The 21,017-nt window shown below is 41.9% G+C and overlaps 1 protein-coding gene across 2 annotated transcripts in view; it reads left to right on the top strand.

The window, feature by feature from the left end:
* The window catches only part of LOC145455897 (uncharacterized), a 36,369-nt gene that overhangs the window by 11,010 nt on the left and 4,342 nt on the right, over positions 1-21,017 (top strand). Inside the window, exons 8-20 of one of the 2 annotated variants that reach the window (XM_080333935.1) lie at positions 1,713-1,940; positions 3,840-3,916; positions 4,993-5,099; positions 5,159-5,298; positions 6,487-6,574; positions 7,521-7,648; positions 8,846-8,933; positions 13,077-13,179; positions 13,983-14,049; positions 14,114-14,236; positions 16,311-16,373; positions 17,339-17,474; positions 20,287-20,504. In XM_080333935.1, the coding sequence (XP_080190061.1) occupies positions 1,713-1,940; positions 3,840-3,916; positions 4,993-5,099; positions 5,159-5,298; positions 6,487-6,574; positions 7,521-7,648; positions 8,846-8,933; positions 13,077-13,179; positions 13,983-14,049; positions 14,114-14,236; positions 16,311-16,373; positions 17,339-17,474; positions 20,287-20,504 (1,566 nt within the window). Of the gene's footprint in view, positions 1-1,712; positions 1,941-3,839; positions 3,917-4,992; positions 5,100-5,158; positions 5,299-6,486; positions 6,575-7,520; positions 7,649-8,845; positions 8,934-13,076; positions 13,180-13,982; positions 14,050-14,113; positions 14,248-16,310; positions 16,374-17,338; positions 17,475-20,286; positions 20,505-21,017 lie in introns of both variants that reach the window. The other variant, XM_080333928.1, reaches the window with a different exon arrangement.

Genomic DNA, 21,017 nt, shown 5'->3' with positions numbered 1-21,017 from the left:
ATCTCAAGTTCTAAAATGTTTGAATGCCTTCAGGGGCTGATAACTCTTGCTAGGAGGTACGCAGAAAGTCATTGCGTTTAAATATTTATATATTCTTACAATTGATGTCAATGAAAATTTGGCACTTGATGAATTTGGGATGTAATAACTCATTGGCACTCGATGATGGCATGTAACAGCTATTATTGTAATGAAAATCATGCGCCAATATTGTGTTTATAAATTAGGAAATGAATGTTTCACTGAATATGAACGTGAAATTTGATATGCATCACTCGGTGAATTTTGCACGTGGTATGCACGTGTTACTGCGTTCGGGTTAGGGGTCGGTTAGGATCAGGCTCAGGAGCCGGCAAGTGCCTTATAGCATGGGCCGGTAACCTTTTTATGCTCTGCGGACCATTTTCAAAATGAAATTTTTTCGCGGGCCATTGTTAAAAATCACAAATGTTCAACGTTGAAAACGGATTGCACCTCGTACAATATGAGGTCAGTAGAGGGTGCAGAGTAAGGCAGTAACACATGTTTTGATTAGGGCAATGGCTCCCAACCTTTTTTTCGTCATTCCCCACTCGAGATTTATTCCGAGTCTCCATTCCCCACTACCCAAAACTATCGTCGTATTTCCTTTCAACTTTTGTCATTGCGGGGCAGCTATTTGCCTGTTTGAGTACACGCCTATAACTGACACATGAAACGTATTGTGAACCTATACTGATAACCCTCGAAATTTAGCGAAAGCGTCATTTCACATCATGCTGGATGCGTTTGTGATGCCATGATTGGTTATCCAGAGGTGCATATGAGTTTTTGTGAACCGCACTCAATTTAATTTTTGATACATACATTCCAGAGCAGTTAACTTGTAACGGCAACCGCGCATGTGTCTCCGTAAATATGTAGACTATCCTTGCATATAGTGTTCAACAAATGCGCCTATTTCCCCATCTGAAACCAATGAATTCCGCACCGGTTGGGAACCACTGGATTAGAGTGTTTAACTTGATTCTCTGTGGTGAATTTTTATTAGTGATCTTGACCTACATGCGAAAAGCTTTTCGCTGACCAGTAACGAACTCCTTGCGAACTACCGGTAGATGACTGCTGCCCTATATCATAATTCTCCCTCGCATTGATTGGAACATTGATATTCTAATTTATTGATACGATGTTGATGCATAGCTCTTGTAATACTAATGGACGAGGGCAAGTTTTTGCAACTTTTGCAACTTTTTTTACAGCTTCCGCCAGCTTCCTAAATACTCGTAAGATATGTAGAATGCTGTTTTAAGCTGTTTGAAGGAATCTTATAGTGCAACTTTTTGCAACTATTGTCCATTTTTTTCATGCAACTTTTTGCAACATTTTGCAACTTTCTCGATTTTTCATGAAAGTATTTTCGATTTTGGCGGAATACACGGCCAAATTCGACTGAAACACCGTAAATCAGCAGCGAAGTAACGCTTTTACGGGTATTTCGGGAGCTGTGCCGCAAAATTGACCTTTTTTTTAGTCAACCGAGCAAAATGTGGTCAAAATGCAACTGCTGCAACTTTTGTTAAAATTAAAAAATAAATGCAACTTTCTCAGGTTTTAAGTGCAACAAAAACTTGCCCTATAACATTTCTAATACCAAATGTACCTGTGCCAATTTCCCTGGTTGCCTGATGCGTGGCGCATGCAAGCCAACTACGTCACTTGCTGTTTCACAGATCATGAATCCACCGTACGTCTCGCCGGCGGTGTTTCCCGCCTCGGCGGCAGGGACCCCGTTTGGGCCCGGGGCACAGGGAGCGCCGTACATAGCCGCGATTCCCACGCAGCCCCCGCCGCCCGGCACGACGAGTCCCCTCAGTTCGACCGTGTCCACCGCGGCCCCGCCACCCCAGCAAGTGTACGTGGTGCCCGGCAGCAACGGGCAGGCGTGGTATCCGGATATGGTAAGCTTTTCATATTGATGTTCCAGTTTTTTCAAAGTCGGTGTTTCCAGCGCCCTCTTGGCCAATAATCCAGGCGCCAAACGCCCCCTTGTTTATTGCTTGTATAAATGACGTCGTCCCTTATGACCTTTTTAGGTTCTGCATATAACTAATAGGCAGCACGCTGTACTGTATTTCAAGTCACAACACAGTAGTAATCTCAGGACAGACACTAACCAGAAATGAGGTCGTGCAAGCGAGATTTCCCTGCAAATGTCCTTGTATTTCATTGTGATGCGTTTGGTTCTTAACAATTCATCATGCTGGTTTTACATCACATGCGTTTGTAAGCGCGTGTACAATAAGCCTCGTTGGCTATTTTTTGCTCGTTATGATTGATTGATTAGAAGACTCGATATTTCATGCTCTTAAAAAGTCGTTTAGGATACTCGCGATGCTTGCTGCTTTGTTTCATCAGTAGCGCCTTGAGCAAAATTAGTTTCTATGGAAAGTAGATTTTAGACGTTGCATAATTTCTGTCCGTGGAATTTGCATAACAACTACGCTATAGCAGCTGGGTTCTTGAACCGGGGAAAGGGCAATATTGAAATACCTCAATAAGCTACAAAATTAGAACTCAAAATTTTCGCCTAGTCACGCAACCTTTTTGCATATCACATTACTTCGGCATACCGGTCATAAGTGAACCGTGCGTCAACAGCAGTGCTGAAAGAACAAAACCATTGAAAAAACATGGTTTTCAGTTTCACACAAAGCAAAAGATTGTAATGAATTTTACTGCAAATCAGCTCGACATCTGCTGTAGGAGTACGGTGTGTGTCTTGCAGACTTGTTCAATGTACTGGATTTTCAAAAAGCGCAACTAGAAGTAGAACTACTCACTTTTCAATATCCGCAACTAGAACTAGAGCTAGAGCTACTCTTTAAAATCCGCAACTAGAATTAGAACTACTCGCTTTTCAAAACTCGCAAATGGAACTAAAAAAACTAACTACTCCCTTTTCTAAATTCGCAACGAGAACCGCTCACTTTTCAAAACCCGCGACTAGAACTAAGGACATTCAAGAACAGATACATCGCAGATTATTGCGCAAACTCAATGACTTAGCCGGCCAACATATTTACTGCTTCTCATCCCCAGAAAAATGACTGCCCACCTCTGGCGTAGGGATTCCCAAGTCATTGAATGTTGAGGACCGTTTTCGACTTGATTTCATTCTACCAGGCATCGCATTAATTCGGAAATATCAGACATCGATTCGACGTTTCAAAAGAACGCGGTTCCGAGTTCGAAATGGGAGAGGTTTCGACCGAAAAAGACACCCCTCGACTACTCCGCTGTTGGTAGTGATGACTTTGAGCTAGTAATGGCTTCACAAACATTCAACAGAACACCGACGTCTCAATTCGCGCAAAATGACAACACGTGCTTTCTAGTTGTGTCGCAACTGATATTATTTTCAAATGTGTAACTTAAACTAGAACCGCTCGCTTTACAATATCCGTAACTAGAAATACTCAATTTTCTACATTTGCAACTAGAACTACCGGTACTCAAAATAACATTAGTTAGTTGACACCGCCAACCAACTAAATGGGTAGTTAGTGCAAGTCTGGTGTCTTGACGTCAAGTGAGCTATTGTGACTAGCCCAAGTCGAGAACCACTGCACTAGTATGACGTTGGGATAAATTAAAAACCCATTGAGTGTTCGGATCAATTTCTCTACCTCTAGTCACGGAATATATTACGGTATATTTGAATATGTCCGCGTTTTCGATGTTATCGACCGCGGTCACAAATACGGTCTTGTACTTCCCGGACGTCTCACTTTTAACTTTGTCACCGACTTTTTAAATATCCGCATCCGTAACGCTGTCTGACGCCGTCTCTTTTTCAGTTTGCGAATCACGGCTTCCCTCCGAACGGAGTTTTTCCTGCTCACATACCTCCCGGCAACTACGTTCCACACAAAAGGTAATTCCTACTGTCTAAAGCGGCGCAGCGCTCTAGATATGGCACACAGTCTCATATTAGAGTCGCAAGTATGGAAAGCATTTTGGCGGCGGCCATCAATCTTTTCGGAAAGCAGCCATACTGAACTGCAGCGAAATGTACAATTCCACTCCGTCTATCTCTGCGCACGCATCATTATTGACCACTTGCCAAATTGTGACATGCGTGTCTTCAGTGCTACGCTTTCCGGACTAGCTAACAACACTGGGTGACTGCTCGCTACTGTCGAGAACATGCAATGGTGAAGGAACACGTGCCATCATTATCACGAGTGGTCACGAACCCAGGGTTGCAACCAAGTCACAAGGCTCCGAGTCACAAGTCATTCTCATGTTCGTAGTTTTGATTCAAGTCAAGTCGAGTCGAGTCATTTTTAATTCACCACCGAGTCCAAGTCCGCAGAGAGTTGAGTCAGTGTCATGGTATTGTGACTCGAGTCCAAGTCGTTGCGTTGACTGCTCAGTTTCCAGTTAAAGTCTTGTTGAACCCACGTTATATATATATATATCGGTGACATCGAATGGTTCGAATTAATAATATTATAGTATATATTTCTACTAATTTTCGTCACTTTGAGCAGTTTCAGGACGCATTTTCAAGACCAGTACCAATAGATGAAATCCCAGTAGGGTGGTTACTTCACTGTTCTTCGAAATTACAATGAAATGTCGGTTTTGGCCGTCCTAGTCTCGAGTCATGCCCAATGACTCGAGTCCGAGTCGCGTCAATACGCAGATTGACTCGAGTCGAATCATTTCCGTATTTTGAGGAAATGACTCTTGTCAAGTCGAGTCGTCAGAAAATCGTGACTCAAGTCATTACAACACTGCAAGAACCACAGATATCGATGAGTGGATTGTTGTATTTTTGGAAAAATATTTTAACCAAAGTTTTATTTTGGTGGCTTTCTGAGGAAAACGGCTGCTGTCAAAATTTTCTTTCACACTCTTCAACTTCAATCTGAGACCACATCATATTTAGGGCGCAGTGGCCCTTTAACACAAGTCAAAGTTGATAGCAAGGCTTTTTCTAAACAGGGGAGGATATCACGGAAAAGGTAACGTTGTAGGCAGCAGTTACATGACAGGTGATTATCCACCGGGCAGGGGCGTGCCACCCGACGGACGGTTCGTGCATTTGCAAGGTACGTTACGGCAAGGATTTTCTTTACGTCTGGTCGTTTAACGCGCGGTTACTTTGCAGTGAACACTCAGGTGTCGGAAGGCCGTCGTTACGTGCAGACCATGCCGATGGCGGCCCAGCAAAATTTGTATCCCACAACGATGATGGCGGGGCAGCAGTTTTATAAGAGTCAGCCGTCGTACAACAAGCATAACAGATCGGTGGGTGTAGTAGGCTATTTATGTTTGGCTAGTCTGGTTTCCATATGATTCATGGTTCCGTAAAACTTTTTTTATCGTGAACCCCTGAATTTGTTTTTAGGTGTGTGTGTGTGTAGACCCACTTTGTGATTTAGCCTATATAGACTTTTTTTCATCTGCACTTATTGGACACAACGCAATGAAATTAAAATGGAATGAAATTAGTTTTTGGTGCGTGTGGGGACCCCAATTGTCATTAAGTCCAAGGGATAATTTGATACGCACTAATTGGACACGAGGCATTAAAATTATATTGAAGAGCTTCTTGGAGTTACAGAACAATATACAATTGAATAGTATGTTCGAAATATCATGCCGGTGACGTCATTGTTTTCTGATACGATTGTTGATGTACATTGTACAATGTTCTTCCCAATTCTCTACTAGTTGCTGACGATTACCCCTGACGAGTGTCAGCCGAAAATATTCAGTTTCATACCATATCGCAAAAAAATTGATGAGAGAGCCACGTGAAATGAAATCAACTCGACTGAACTGAAACTAATTCATGACCCAAGTTGGCCTTGTTCACATCTATCCTAACTGATACGATTTTTCGACGTTAAAATAGTGATGTAACAGACGCACGTGACATCATAATGCGATGATATCCACAGCATTTATTTGTATTTTCATTGGCCTTTGATAGACCACTTGAAACTGGTGCGCGGGCTCTCAGGGGGCTCACTGACCCCAGTTTAAGAATCTCTGGTCTAACTGTAGTGGTGCGGTCAAGCTGACGCTTGGTAAACCCCAGCATGTTCGGCGCATGGCTTGATAAAACTGAAATTTGACTTTGTGTGTCCGATAAATTTATAAATCTATAAATTTAATCTCGGCAATTCGAAAGTAATTTCACAATGGCTATGGAAACAAGGATTGTGAATTGATTGATCATGTACTATTCGAGTTGAGATGAAGTTCTGCAGCTCCTAGCTCCCTAGCCTCGAACAAACTTTCTGTTGTTCGTATGAGGCTTATCTTTGTCCGCACTTGTGGCACCCAAGACATCAAGGCGTAGATATAGGAAGCCACGTGTGTTCGTGTTAAGTTGACTTTGTCGTGCCCGTACATGCTTTTGTTTGGCATCCAACTCAAATTTTGTTTGCCAATCTACTTGTGCTGATCATTTGTTCCACTTTAATTTAGAACGGTAGCATACCGAACGGTGCTGGATACCGGTACGGAAACAGGAATCATTACGACAACGACATAAGTCCGAGGTTTCAAAAGAAAGGTGCGTTTCATGCTTTGTACTCGCGTTACTGTAGAGTGATTTCTTTTTCTGAAGTATATAGCGACATCCATTGTCTGTGCGATGGTGCGTTGGGCTTACACCCCATTTTTTGGATTCTTCACATGGTATCGTCGTAAAAATTCTCCATTATCAACATTTTCTCCAAGATTCGCACCTTGTGGTGACATAAGGCTGTGTTGCAATGGTGTGATGTACCAATAGGCCGACCCATGTCGCCAATCCGATATATATTTGAAATGTTGAAAATTTAGCCAGGTCATTGATTTTGGACGAATATTGGCCCAGTGTAATAGTGTCAATGTCGAAACACCATGACGTGATGATCAATTGACTGGTAGTGGTACAGAAATTAGCCGTTGTTGATCTTGGCTGTAAGACGTACACGCGGGTTGAACTTTCAACTTGAAAACTTGAGCACGGACAACGAAATCTTCTGTTGATCACGCCTGTGAACAGATGATATAGTTCGATATCCCGCTCACTCCTAGATGGTGTCTGTGATATCGTGCATTCATTCAGTCAAGTTACCAGTGAGTCGTTTCTTGACCAAACGGTATGTTCGCCACAGTTGGTACGTAACGATATCCGACCAGGAATTATATTTTAGTGATCGCCTATGCTTACTACTTGGGTTCAATATTAAATGGCAGGGCGGATGGTCAGTGTGTAAAGTATAATTCCGTCGTCTGTGTGTAATTGGCAGTTGACATCGGCTGTCGCGATTAATCTTTTGTTTGCGATGTTGACTCAACTTTACTGTTGATTCTCTTCTGGTCAGAGTTTGTTTTACCGCCCGGTCGGTCGATTGCATACCTGATGCACTTTGTTTGTCGTTCCGGCGTTAGCAATTAGAATTCAATTCACACCTGTTTTACGTGTCTCCGACCGGCGCGGTGTACGACAATGTCTGTTCTTACGTTTCAAGGCATACCACATCCGCGGTACAGCGCGTCTCGCAATCAGCAACACGATTACACAAGCAGGAGCAATTCCGACGGCGGGCACCATTACAGTAACGGCCCGATTAGCGTGCACGACTCTTACCCGGCTGCCGTGAGTATCTGACAATCTTTTCAAACTGCATTTATGATTTGACATACACAAAAAATTATAATTACTTGATAACATTTGACAAAGGCGATTTTTAGCGCTAACGTTTCCAGAACAGTGAAATGTTTACTGATGGCATGAACATATGCATAGTCCATTAGATATGCGTGTACAAATTCCGCATAGATCACAATACTGTTAATCGTGACAAAGGGTTGCTGGCAGTTCTGCACACAAAAACTTCACTGTCTAACCATGAGTGGCTTCTATTTTCAATATGTTATGAAGAATATATTCACACGACAGAGAAACCTTCAGGAAAGGGACTAAATCTGGAGAAGCATGTCGGCAACAAGAGGAAAACGCTCAAGTCATTGTGCGTAATCCACAGATTAGGGTTCTCATCCACGGATTCCAATATCTGCTGGTCGCTATCGAAAATCCTGCTTTTTGCAAGAGGATCCTCTACTTTCTAATTGCTGGATTGATCAATCCACGAATTGGCCGTATATTCCGGGGTTTAATTACTCGACTTTTTGGCCTTGATCACAAGATTTTTATTGGCCTTTCATGGACCTCTCAGATGCAGTTCAGGCCTGTCTGACATCGGCACTAAATTCCGAAAAGGGAACAAAGTGCACACTCAATTTAGGGTTTTCTTGAAAATTGAACAAAAGATAGAACTACTTTATATACAAAGGCGAAAAAGCCAATGCGCAGCCGTTGCATGCAAATAACAGACAACATAGTAATTACACAAAGAAAGAAATGCAAATGTGTATGGTCCTACTGCTCTATAACTTTTTACTGTCATATTCAAATCTCTCGTCATCTTTAAAACGCATTTATGCTGCCTCACGTAACTCATATCGTCGTTACAGTCACCGTATTACCGGCTTATAACTGTATGAAATCGGCCAATCATCAAATTTTGTCAATTGTTTGTTCCTAGAATGAATGTATTTTGTATAGCCTTGATAATGTAGCATTGTAAGTGATAAGTAAGGTATGAATTTGGATGTGATATTTGGTCATTATTTGACCGGTACGGCCCGCAAGGGATCAAATGGGTCGAATCCGGCCCATGATCCGAATTAAGTTTGACACCCCTTGTCTAATCTATGGACTCTAATTTAAGAACCCCTGCTGTAGAGGCGTATGCAGATTCAAATGGAGTTGTCATGTGTTTCAATTTTCCAGTACCAGGCCAGAAGCAATGGCGCCGATGCAATTGCCAACAACGGAGCCCGATTCGGAAACCGGACCGGTTTTAATAACAGCAAGTTCGGTAGGGACTGGTTACTAGGGTTGTCCATAATTTGGAAAATCTCAAAATTTATGCGTATCCATGTCTCATTCTATAGATTATAGTTAAAAAACGTCAATGAACCTGCAATAAGCTCACAGGAAACTCGTTAACATTTGTCTAAATGCGTTTGAAAGTAGCTGCCGTAGAGTGGGCGTGTCAGCGACCATAGAACGGCAAGCAGACTAGTAATCACGAAATTACTGCGCTTGATTGACTAATCTGCTATGCTTCAATGATCACGACGTTGGCGGCAGACATGGGGTAATCGCGATTAGTAATCGTAATCGATTACGACGATTACAGCATTTTCAAGTAATCGTAATCGCAATCGATTACATTCGAAAAAATTCCCAAGTAATCGTAATCGACTACTTCCCATATTTAATCGATTTCTTTGTGAAAGAACGATTACTTTTTATTTGTACAGGACATAAACTGAACATTCGTGAACAAGCAGTATATACCAGTTAGTGATAGCAAAAACGTCAGATTTCCAAATGACACTGCTCATTATTACGTCAGAAGTGGCCTATTAGCTTTGCTCGTCAATCGGCATTGCGGAGGTATGAAGTATCCAGCTATCCACACACAGTGAATAGATATTCGATGTACATTGTACATTGGTGTGATTGTAAGAACACTAACTCTGCTGTATATCAGGATATCAGGATAGTTAATCACCACTCTACCTAGTTTAAAATAGTAATTTTTGTATTGATGTTTGGTTATACTTACGCAGTTTGACCGTTGCTGCTTGGCGAGCAGTAGGCTTATGTAGCACGAACGTACACCGGACAAAGATTTGAAATTTTGTAGGCCTACTCGTCAAATAAAACATCACGGCTTCCACGATGAAGCATTAAAAATCAACAGCTGCTGATATATATCAAAACCGAGCCGTTCCTCGTAATGGCCGCTTGTATTACATTATCTGTATAATGTTGAAGGCAGGATTTTATGTTCACTTTCTCTTATTCTCATATGATTCTACTTGAAACGGGCGTCAATCGTTATTTCACAATTCTTTACTCAACATTTGGACCTGCCGCCATAGCCATCGACTTATATACAATGTCAGTGTGGCTTATAGCTAGAATAAGGATCAAAACAGCAAATCGTCGCCCACTCCAAACGTTGGTCTTGGGCCCCCATAGGGTATAGTAGATTTCAAGTTGAAGATTTAATTTCGTCAATAATATTGGTAAATGCATTCTATTCATTTTTAATCCTCTCTCACCCCCCCCGATGGTCAGATTTACCTCATGAGCTGGGGGCACGAAATTCATAGTTATAACATCTGGTATCTTGTAATAATTACTTTAGGGTGTGTTGTTAATTCGTGACCTCCGGTCTGTTATATAATCAAAGGGATATTGTAGTGGACTAGTGGACTGTAGGGCTGGGCAAAATCGAGTACCTGAGTGATTCGATTCTGAATCACGAAATATGCTTCGAGTCGAGTAATCGAGTATCACTCATTATGACGTCACAACAAAATCAATATGTCAAAGTTCAAATATGTACCTTTTGTGCCACCACAAAGAATATAATGCCTGTTATCTGGCATATTAAAGATACTTTTGGTATTACTTCGACCCTACCGATTTCATTGCACTTTGTGACAATGTTGTAGGATAATGACTTCAGAAATGTTTTTCCAGTAACGGTCGTAACTTTGTATTATATGTTTCGTATGCTGCGATACCCCCAATCAATGTTTCAAGGCTCTCACAGTGGAAAATAGCATCCAAACCAAAATTCTAGTTGATAAAATAACTTTCAGTTGCGAGGAGCGTATAATTTCATTACTCGAAAAAATCGTATTTTGCTACTCGACTCGAATCATTAAAATAATTACTCGATTCAGATTCGAGTACTCGAATCATTGTGCCCAGCCCTAGTGGACTGTACTGGACGTAGCAGACTAAAAGAAATACTTGCGTGAGACGCACGCACAAATTGCCATGTCTTTAATACTCTGTGGGTGCCCGGGTAGCATTTGCATTGTGGGATCACCCAGCGCGGCTATTGACAATGGACACATACCGCACGTTTCGGTCAATGGCTTTCATTAGTAACACACTTCGTGGATTCGCATGTTGGCCGAAACTGCATATGTCTGTTGGTGTGTCGTGGCGCGGTATTTACTGGCACCTAAATGCCTGTTACTATAAATTATGCATGCTTTTTTTTCTTGAGGAGACATATGTATTTCAAAATCAAGCTACATAGAGATATTTAAATCGCGATGCTCGTAGACAATTTTCAAGTTCATGAAATCTCTCGAAAATAGTCTATAATTTGTGTTGGTTTACGAAATACTTTCGATTCCCTTTCGAGCTCGGTCTCCACCCTATTAGGAAATTTTGGGTGCGGCAGATGTGGACGTAGCGAGAATGCAAATCGTTGGGTGCGATAAATCGTCCTCTATAAAATGGGCAATGGATACTTTAAGACGTAGCAAACAAATGTCGCATCTTGCTTAAAGGAAGTTGTTATATCATTAGGCATTTCAGCGCAATCCATATATTGTCTTCCAATATAACTTTTAAGATGCGAAATAAATGTAATCGTGAGTAATCGTGATTACTTTTCCAGTGTAATCGTAATCGTAATCGACTACTTCCTGATTTTGCTGTAATCGTAATCGTGTCATTCAGAAGTAATCGTAATCGCAATCGATTACATTCCCGAAGTAATCACCCCATGTCTGGTTGGCGGCTTGTTGATCAGCTGGTCAAGGAGTCGGCTGACGGCGGTGATTCTGTACGTGGATTGTAGGTTGGTCCGCAACTAATGATTTAGGATTAATTCAGAACATGTTGAGTTACGGAAGACATGATGAACTGAGAACAGCTGCTTCACAATATCTTTAAATACATGACTGGATGGCTTATTGTGAAGGTAACCGTTGTAGCCTGTATGCCTTGATTTCATTGATGGAAAGCACAAAAATATGCGAAAAAATAGTGCAAAGGCGCTCATGCAAGTGGCAAACGAATTTCTAGTTTCAGAGGGGATGTACCATCATTGAATACAAATATAAAGCTTGACATTGACACTACTTTGTCTGATCTTATTAGGCTGTTGTCATGGTACATAATTGAAGTCTTGAATGCTGTAAGGGCTGGATGAATCAGTCGTTTACGCTTGCCACTTGTCAGATTCTTGCAGCATAATGAATCATACCCGCAAGTGCTGTCAAAGTCATCAATGATGCCGGGCAAAGAGGTCTAAAGATAAGCACAGACTATGCTGGTAGGGCCAGCAAAAAGACAGTTTGCTTGCACTGCTTAGCATGTCCTTAATGAATGTTAGATCATTCCGGCTGCATAACGACTAATGCTTGAATCAAATCAGACATGGACAAAAAAGGATGGATTGAAGCGGTGTGGTAGTTACACTCTTCAGAAATCCAATGTGGGCTACCTAGTCGGTCCACATATCTTCTGAGCATACAGGATTGTGTCCAGCATCCATCTCACATGTTACGCTGCACCAGTTTGGTGATGTCTAATATGCCATACCTGCACCCAGAAAAGCAGAACCAATTGGCGTAATCTCAAGCATATCATATAGGTATTTCTTGGATCTATACTTGGTTCTATAAGTTCACAATCATTCGCTGTTTCACCTCTGTCATGCCTGTAAGAGGCTATCGTTGCTCTAAACCTATCGCTACCTAGTTTTAACACTAAAACATTCAATGAACCGATGTCTCATTTTATTATTAAATCACCAATGTACAATGCGCTTACAGAATCATTGCCGTTAGCGATCTCCTTGGACTAATAAAAGCACATAATCAGCAAGCCGCTGTGGTCGTGATCATTCAAGCATAGCTGAAAAACCAATCAAGAGACGTGATTTCGTGATTATTAGTCTTCTCGCCGTTCTATGGTCGCTAACACGCCCACTCTACGGCAGCTACTTTCAAACGCATTTAGACAAATGTTAACGAATTTCCTATGAGCTTATTGCAAGTTCATTGACGTTTTTAATCAATAATCTACAGAATGAGACATGGATACGCATCTTTTTAGAGATTTTCCAAATTATGGACAACCCTACTGGTTACGTTTGTGACGCTAGGCGCAGTTCTTACGCGTGCTCTGCTTTTAGACGCTACCGACGGCCAAGCGGGCTCCGGTACCTTGAGCGACATCAATAACAATGCGGCCAAGGGGCAAAATTTCAATGACACTGTGCAGAATGCTGCCTTTGAGTGAGTGTGCTGCACTTTATGTGGTGTAATCCTGTGTATATGTCAATTGACACGTATGGTTGATTTAGGTTGAGTGCCGATTGATACGTTGTATGATTGTGCTTAGGCCAATCTCTTTGAAGATTTTTATTGTGTTTGTTTGTCATAACCACTACTAACGGTGGCCTTATGGGGCTAATAGCCTATTCCATGAGTAACACTGGTTATTAAACAAAGTTATGTTTTTGCGATAACAATCCTTTGTCATCAACTACTGTCTGGGATAGGCAAAACGAATCCATGCACTTTTAAAAGCGGTCTATTTTGAAATGTCCTAATCGAGAAGGATCATTCAGTTTTAGTATACTGTTTTCTCAAATCTCATTGGTCAAAGCAATTTTCACTGAATGCTACTAGTAATGATGTAATCTGGTCACTAAGTTCTTTCGATTCTTGAATGCATTGCACATGCGAGCAAGCATATAAACTACGAATATGTTCTCCGTTGAAGACGCCGGTATGCTATTTCTGTTAACTTTAAGTGATTGCTGATATTGCAGTCCTATTTAAATAGGCTGCGATTTGAATTTACTCATTTTCTACAAGAAACGCGGCATGATCAGCGCATTATTCGCTAACTAATATGTGTCTCTGATTCGGCATGGGTTTCACGCGTAGCTAGCCCTGTCTCGAGTCGATGTGCAATGAAATTTGACGCATATCAATTGCCGGCTGAAATCACGCACACAACGTTTCCTAGTCATTTTCTAGTGCTTTTAGCCCGGACGCCCGGCACAGTCATTGGTATCCGTGCTTTTTTTCAGCTATCGTACTGGCATGGCTTCTAAACGCCTTCCCAGGCACCGAAGAAACGGAGACTCGCGTAGTAGTGTGAGTACCCACACGCCCGCCAACGCTGAAGTCTTCGTTTGCGACCGTTTTCTTTATTTTGCAGTCCGCGAGGCCGTCTCCTCCGCCGGCTCCGGTCGGAAACGGTGCCGACCAATATCCGGTGGAAACTTTCAACTTAGAGCAAACGTCCTTCCCGCCGCTGCCCGGGGCCGCCGCCGCGTCCAACGTAAGATTTATCTCGGTGTTTCTCAACTGCAACGTACATCGCTATTCTAAAGCCATTCCATTATTGGTGCTAGTAAATCCTATTCATTTACAATTCCTCATACGGCCCATGAGGTAATAAAGCTTGTATGACTTGAGCTCTAGGCTGACTCCACAAATTACTTATTGAATAAAGAATTGAAGAATTTCATGGTGGCTGTAATGATATTGTAGTCAAAGCCGTAATTATGGCACTCTATTTCATTTTCTTGTGTCATCCGAATGGCTGTGGTAAGGCGTGTAGGGGATTTTGAAATAAAAGGGAGGGGTTTCAATATAGTACCAATACAGTATCAATTCATTTGGGTCAAGTACATGCATAACTGACGATTATACAATCTCCCCGTGTTGACGATTGTACGCGTATGATAAGCTTGTCGACGAGTTCGGAAGTGCTGTTAATTAGCGACTCCCTGATCTCTAGTGAACAATTGAATACGCGCGTGTCTTACGATACCTTGGCGACGATTTGCGCAAGTCTAAATGTCTCAGTTTTTATGGAATATGTGCTGTTATGACGCCAATTTCAGGTGGTTCAAACCTGTCCACTTTTATAACTTAGCACATGTTTGCGGACATGCGATGTCATTCAGTTTTGTGATGTCACTCTTTAATCACAATGGCTAATCAGCACACACTTAACGGCATTGTCTCCAAGCCATCGAGAGATAGGAGCAAAACCATGCTAGGCCCGTGTCTGCGAAATGATACTTCGGCGGATATTTTTGTCACTCGGCCTATCACCTAGCTTTTGATCAGCTTAGATGTAACTAATATCAGATATGAAGATACGTGTGGACTTGTATGGACACTAGCTATTCACATAATGAAACAACTATGCCCGAAGACGGCTAGAACGAAACATACAGAACGTTATCTGAGAGTGGTCACTGGTCAATGACGAATTGCCGACACAGTGATTTTGCAACATATTTATCTACGGTGTTTGATAAACGATTTTGACGTCTTCGATATAATAAATATCAAATAGCAAGGTATCAATGAACTTGTACGAACAATATCTATTCACAGAAATGAACAGCAACGACCTAGCACGATTGATATGTAATATGTCGTGGTTTCAATTACGGTACTCTTCTCTCGTACCGGCATGTCGAAAAATAGACACGCCGGTGCCAAACGGTTAAGGAGGGAGTTTCAAAATGCAGGGGTTTCGACCCCCAAACCCCCCCTCTGGCTACGCGTCTGGCTGTGGTGATTGGCAGCTTGGCTGGTTGGACGATGCCAGAAAATTGAAACGGTTCTGTTTTCAATGTCTGGACATCCCCACGAAGATAGTACAACACTTGCCACGACAACAGTAATCAGGAGACCTAAATGTTGTGACCCCACGAATCCCTCAGTGTTGACATGATGTCGGGAGGACCCACTAGCGGGAACAGTGACCGCATCTATTGAAAGGCTGGGAAATGGGGTGCAGGGCCTAAAATGTACGTGTACGTACCTAGAACAAGGTGACGTGTAACAATAATTGAATGGTGATGAAAACGAGCGACTTAGTCTTACTTCCCAGCGGGCGTCACAGAATTATGCTGTGAGCGGCATTTTCAAATTTCCGAACCTGAAACATCGCAGGATGATAGATTAGGTTTTAAACTGAATTTTAGTTGCCAAACTCAAAGCAATGGGTTATTTACCCACGAATCATTTTTCCTTACCATGCATGGGTTTTCTGTTATGCAACGGGTCCTGAATAGCTTATGTAATATTTGAAAATCCCATTTTATCAACAAGTCGGTATGTTACGATAAATCATTTACTCAAAAGCAACAAACAACCTCAAGGCCCGGGTAGATTGACTAAAAATACGCAGGTGTTTGAAATGACTGTCGCCCTCTCTCAAAATGAAATAGATTGTCCACACGCTGCATTGCGGCGTTTTGATCATCCCATGAAATTATGGTGGATTCCTGAAGACGGTTAGGTGTTGTTGCGTGATATTTTCCTTGTGTAATATTGGTCTGATATGGACTGTTGTTTCATTGGCTACTGTCTGACCACCTGTTCCTTTTCAGGCCGGTACGAATCCGATTCAGGCGCCTGCGGAAACTTCTGTTAAAAAACCACCAGTAACCGAGGTAGGCCGAAGGTTTCTGTACTGTTTTCTTTTATGGGGGTCGTGATGTTAGGAGCAAAACTAATCAGTTGAGCCTATGCTTACTTAGAACTGAGATAATTCATCAGATTATATATCTCTTTGGTAATGCGTTGTATGCCACTATCAAAACTGATATTGTTGGGCCACTGGACTGCAACAATTTTGTGGTCTTTGTTGATCAGTATGCTTCTTCCAAATTGTGAATTCTTTGATACAGGACAACGAAAATGCATCATTGTACTCACTGAATCAGTCTGACTTTTCATAAATGCTCCTTTTCCTGTTTTTCATCTCTCCCCTGCTCTGGTGCGGGGTCATATTTTTTACCTTGAATCGGGATGGTATCGCAGCTTTTGCGCGCGCTTACGTAAACGGTTCATTTCGACGAGACGGGGTGAAGTTTAGGTTGGGTTGTGTTTTGGGTGCTATATTTCCGGCAATTTGTACAACCGAGCGTGTTTTTGTGCTATGTCGGTTGTGTCTTGTTACCGTGGTCACAACTTGTATGACTTTAGTGGCTGCAGTTGAATTTTTCGTTTCAAATAGAACACGCTGATGCCGAATGTTTCTCTAACACTGTCCCAATCTCACAGGTGTACGTCCGTATACAATACATGACACCGATATCACAGTTTTCTGCGGACGTATCCGCCTAGCTTATAAGGCATGTTGTACGATTTTATCAGCCCAAGGTTGGAGTAAGAATCGTTCATGCTCGCTGCGGTGTTATTTGTGTTATCGTCGAATGCATCGTGACAAACTACAATCCCAGAAGGACGTTATGTTTTCAGTCGCAGAAACCTTTTTGTTGTCAGTCCCAAGAGTCAATACATCAACCTATGTCGACTGAACCTTTCCGTGGAGCAAATCGAAACTTTTATTTACATATGCATGGCCACTGCGGCCGTCGTCGTATCGTAATCTCATACCCTTCTCTGTTTACAGTCTTACAAAAACTCGCTGAAAATGAATTTGGAGCCCGCGGCCCAGATCGTGCCCAATCTGCCGCCCACGCAACCGTCCCCCGTCAGCCCCCATCCCGTCAACGAGAAAGAACAACCTATGCAACCGGAACACAGAGGTATGGTGGCGTTCGTTGCGGGTAACTGCGCGCTGATGTTATCGCGGACGTGTTTTTGGTTTTTGAGTATTTCTTTAGGGTTGGGAAAAATCTTGTAACTGACTGATTCCTTCGTGAATAGTGATTTTGACTGTGAGTCGAGTGTTCGAGTATAATGCATACGACGTCACAACACTATGAACAAACTGTAAAGTTCAAATATGTACCTTTCATGCGACCACAAAGAATACAATATAGTGTTCTACATCACAATAAAAATGATTGGGTATTTATTTCAACCATATTGTTATACTTATTTCATTGCACTTTTTGACGATGCTGTGGGTTGATCACGATTTCACAGATGCTTCCACGCATGCTACAACACAACCAATCGGAGTTTACAGCCTAACACAGTGGAAACCATAATTGAGTAGAATATAGCAGGGGTCAACAACATGGTGCCCGTTCTAGAAACAGATCGAATAGCAGCATTTACCAATATTCGTCAGATTATTACCAGTAAGCTTTTAAATATATAGAATGATTGATTTAGCTATTCTTGTTTAAATCACACTGACATGTAACTTACAAATGACAATACATGCATGGAAGCACTTGAAATGATGATATCAAATATCCTCAATTACAATTTGTATTATGCCAACAAGTGATAGAATCACAAGATATTGAAGACGTAGGATATGGCGCACTGCATATACAGGCCATATGACGGAATGCCATCCACGGTCTTCTTGAAATGGCGAGGGTTCCGTTATGGTAGCTCGACAGCCAAGACAATGCCAAAGTAGTAAACAACACCACTATTTGGTAGCAGATAGCCGTGAAGTACTAGCAGATTTTCAATATCTGTATGCCCATTACGTATTGCGTCTTTTGACACGGCTTGTCTCTCTTACACTCAATGCAGTTCAGTGCCTTGTTTCTAACTTTGTGTAATCGTTGCTGCTGTCCGGTATAATGAAATCTGTCGTGTCGGGATGCTGAACAGTTGAAGATTGAAATTGTAACACCGCAAAATGACCTTCACCTCAAAGCCCACCAGACTGCAGCAAACTTTTGATGCCTTGTTGACACGGAAAAGTACAGTGGTGTGGGCTATGCGCACTGCCAGGCTTCCCACGGACTGATATAGAATCAGATAACATGATGTCCAGTTTGAAGTGTGACATGCTATATTTTAAAATTTGAGTTGACTTCTTGAAAAATCTTAGTGGCTAGCTAGTTGAAATGAGATGTTTTGATTTCGTAAATACAGCTGCAAAATTCGTTTCAAAATAATATAAGTCTGCCCAATTTCTACGTATATTGTGATTTTATTTTCAAGAGTCATTTCGTGGCTGTTTATCACTAGCCTACAATCGATATTTGCATGAGACAGATGAGGGTTGCACGATAATTAAGCTAATTTGGAACGAAAACTTGAGGGGGACCGGGTTGGGTCCGTGGCGGTCCAAAGGGGGTCCGCGAAGACAAAAAGGTTGAGGCCCATTGATATAGAATATATATGCATACTAGTTGCTGACCATTGTCCCTGACGAGTGTCTGTCAAAAATATTCGGGTTTATTTTAATATAAATACACTAATAATTGTATATCGAAGTTCTGTACCTACGAGAAGCTCTTGAAAACGTAGTTCTAGTTGACAAATTAACTGCTATTGACCGGGAGTGTGTAATTTCAATGCTCCAAAAACAATCTCCCTTACTCGTCTTGAATTGTTAGAATTAAAACTCAATTCGGATTCGTGTGCTCAAATCGTCGTGTCCACCTCTATATTTTTACGTGCCGTACTCAAGTTGTTTGTTGTTAACGTTCCCGGTCAACAAAGCAGTAAGATCTCTATCTGGTGTTGCAACGAACGGTATGCTGCTCTGCCCGACAGCCAACATTTGAAAACATCGCTCATTGCCGATTACCGTGTCGCGCGCACTTGTAAACCTTGTGATCATGTTTGTTGATGTATATTGGAGAAATGTTTGTTGATGTATAACCGCTTGTGGCGTTGACGGAGTGCCGGTCAGGCTTTATCTTAATCTGTCGCATTTTTTGTAATCTCTGCGAGTTTTTGCGGTGGAAAATCTCACCTCGCTGATGGACGCGTTTCTGTCCTCTTACTTGACGTATGGTGCCGGCTGTCTGGTCCCAGTTTTTAATCTGTGAATTGTAATACGATGACCGATGACGTTAGAATTACCTGTTCTATCGTGGTTTTGATTTGACTTGTGATTCAAGCTTGAATTTTAATTATAATATTTATTTTCTTTTTAATTCCATAGTGTCGTGTAGAGTGGGGTGAAATGGAGAAGTGCAGTGTCACTCGCGTCGTCATAACAGTATGGACTTTTAAAGTTGAAATATAACACTTTTAAGTCTCGCATTAGAAGAGAAATGAGACTTATTTCATTGTCGACCGCGATTTGACACATAATCGTTCCAACCAACGTGCGATATTTCACTGCTTTCACGACGGAAAATGGTATTCAAACTATAATTCTCGTTGATACATCTACTGTTTGCGGCGAAGAGACTATGATGTTAGTACTTGAAAAAACGTCTGACGCTACTCGACTGGAATTGTTCGCATCAATACACGAGTATCAATCAAGGTTTCAGGGATTCCACGGTGTCTAAAACAGTATACAAACTATCAATCTCGTCGATATTACAACAGTTAGCGCAAAGGGGTGTGCTCACAACTCAAATCATTGTCGATTAATACCTGATTTAAGTACTCGAAACACTCAATTCAGCCCCAGCTATGAGTATAAGTCGCTGTTGCTATTTGTCACTCGCCCCCGCCGCCTTTCAGAGCCAGCAACAAAAACGGAGTGTCCGGTCGAGAAGAAACCGGCCGGCCCGCCACCGGCAAATGCCCCGGCGAAGCCGGCGCTCAAAAGTTCAAAGACGCCGGACCAGCGGAGGCCGGCGGCGCCACCGCCCGCCGAAAAACGCAATACCGAAAAGGCGGAGAAGCCCGCGAAATCGCAACAGAAGCAATCGAAGGGGAATAGCGACAGCCCCCAGAAGGTCAGTGTGGTTTCGGGGCGGTTTGTGGATGGGATAGGGAAAGTCTCTTACTTACACTGGGGTGTGTGTATTAGTTTTAGGCATTCCGTGGAAGCTAACTGCTGAAACTACGACAGTAAACTATAAAACTTGAACCTTGTCTATATATATATTAAGGTCTGTGCGTATTTTTGACTTGATTGATTGTGACAAGGAACTAGTTTTAAACGTTCCATGAAAGCCTAATGTTGAAACTACAACGGTAACCTATCTAACTTAAACTTTGTCCTTTATTTATAAAATCTGTGCTTATTTTTGACTTTATTTACCATGTCGAGGGACCAGTTTTAAGCAATTTGTCGAAATTACAACTATAAAAGCGCATTGTCTTTTATTTATTAAATATGTGCTTGTTTTTATCTGAGTTGACCTTGAGGAGAGCAGCTAGTTCATACGTAAATGAGGTGCCGTTGAGGGAAATGATGACCGTTTTTGCTTCTGGTGATCAACTTCCCAAACTTTTAGTCGGAATTT

The sequence above is a fragment of the Botryllus schlosseri genome, chromosome 2 (genome assembly GCF_051294905.1).
Source record: "Botryllus schlosseri isolate E-star chromosome 2, Bs_hap1, whole genome shotgun sequence".
Lineage (NCBI taxonomy): Eukaryota > Metazoa > Chordata > Ascidiacea > Stolidobranchia > Styelidae > Botryllus > Botryllus schlosseri.
The sequence above is the reverse complement of the archived record's forward strand: the minus strand, read 5'-3'. Positions and strand labels throughout refer to the sequence as shown.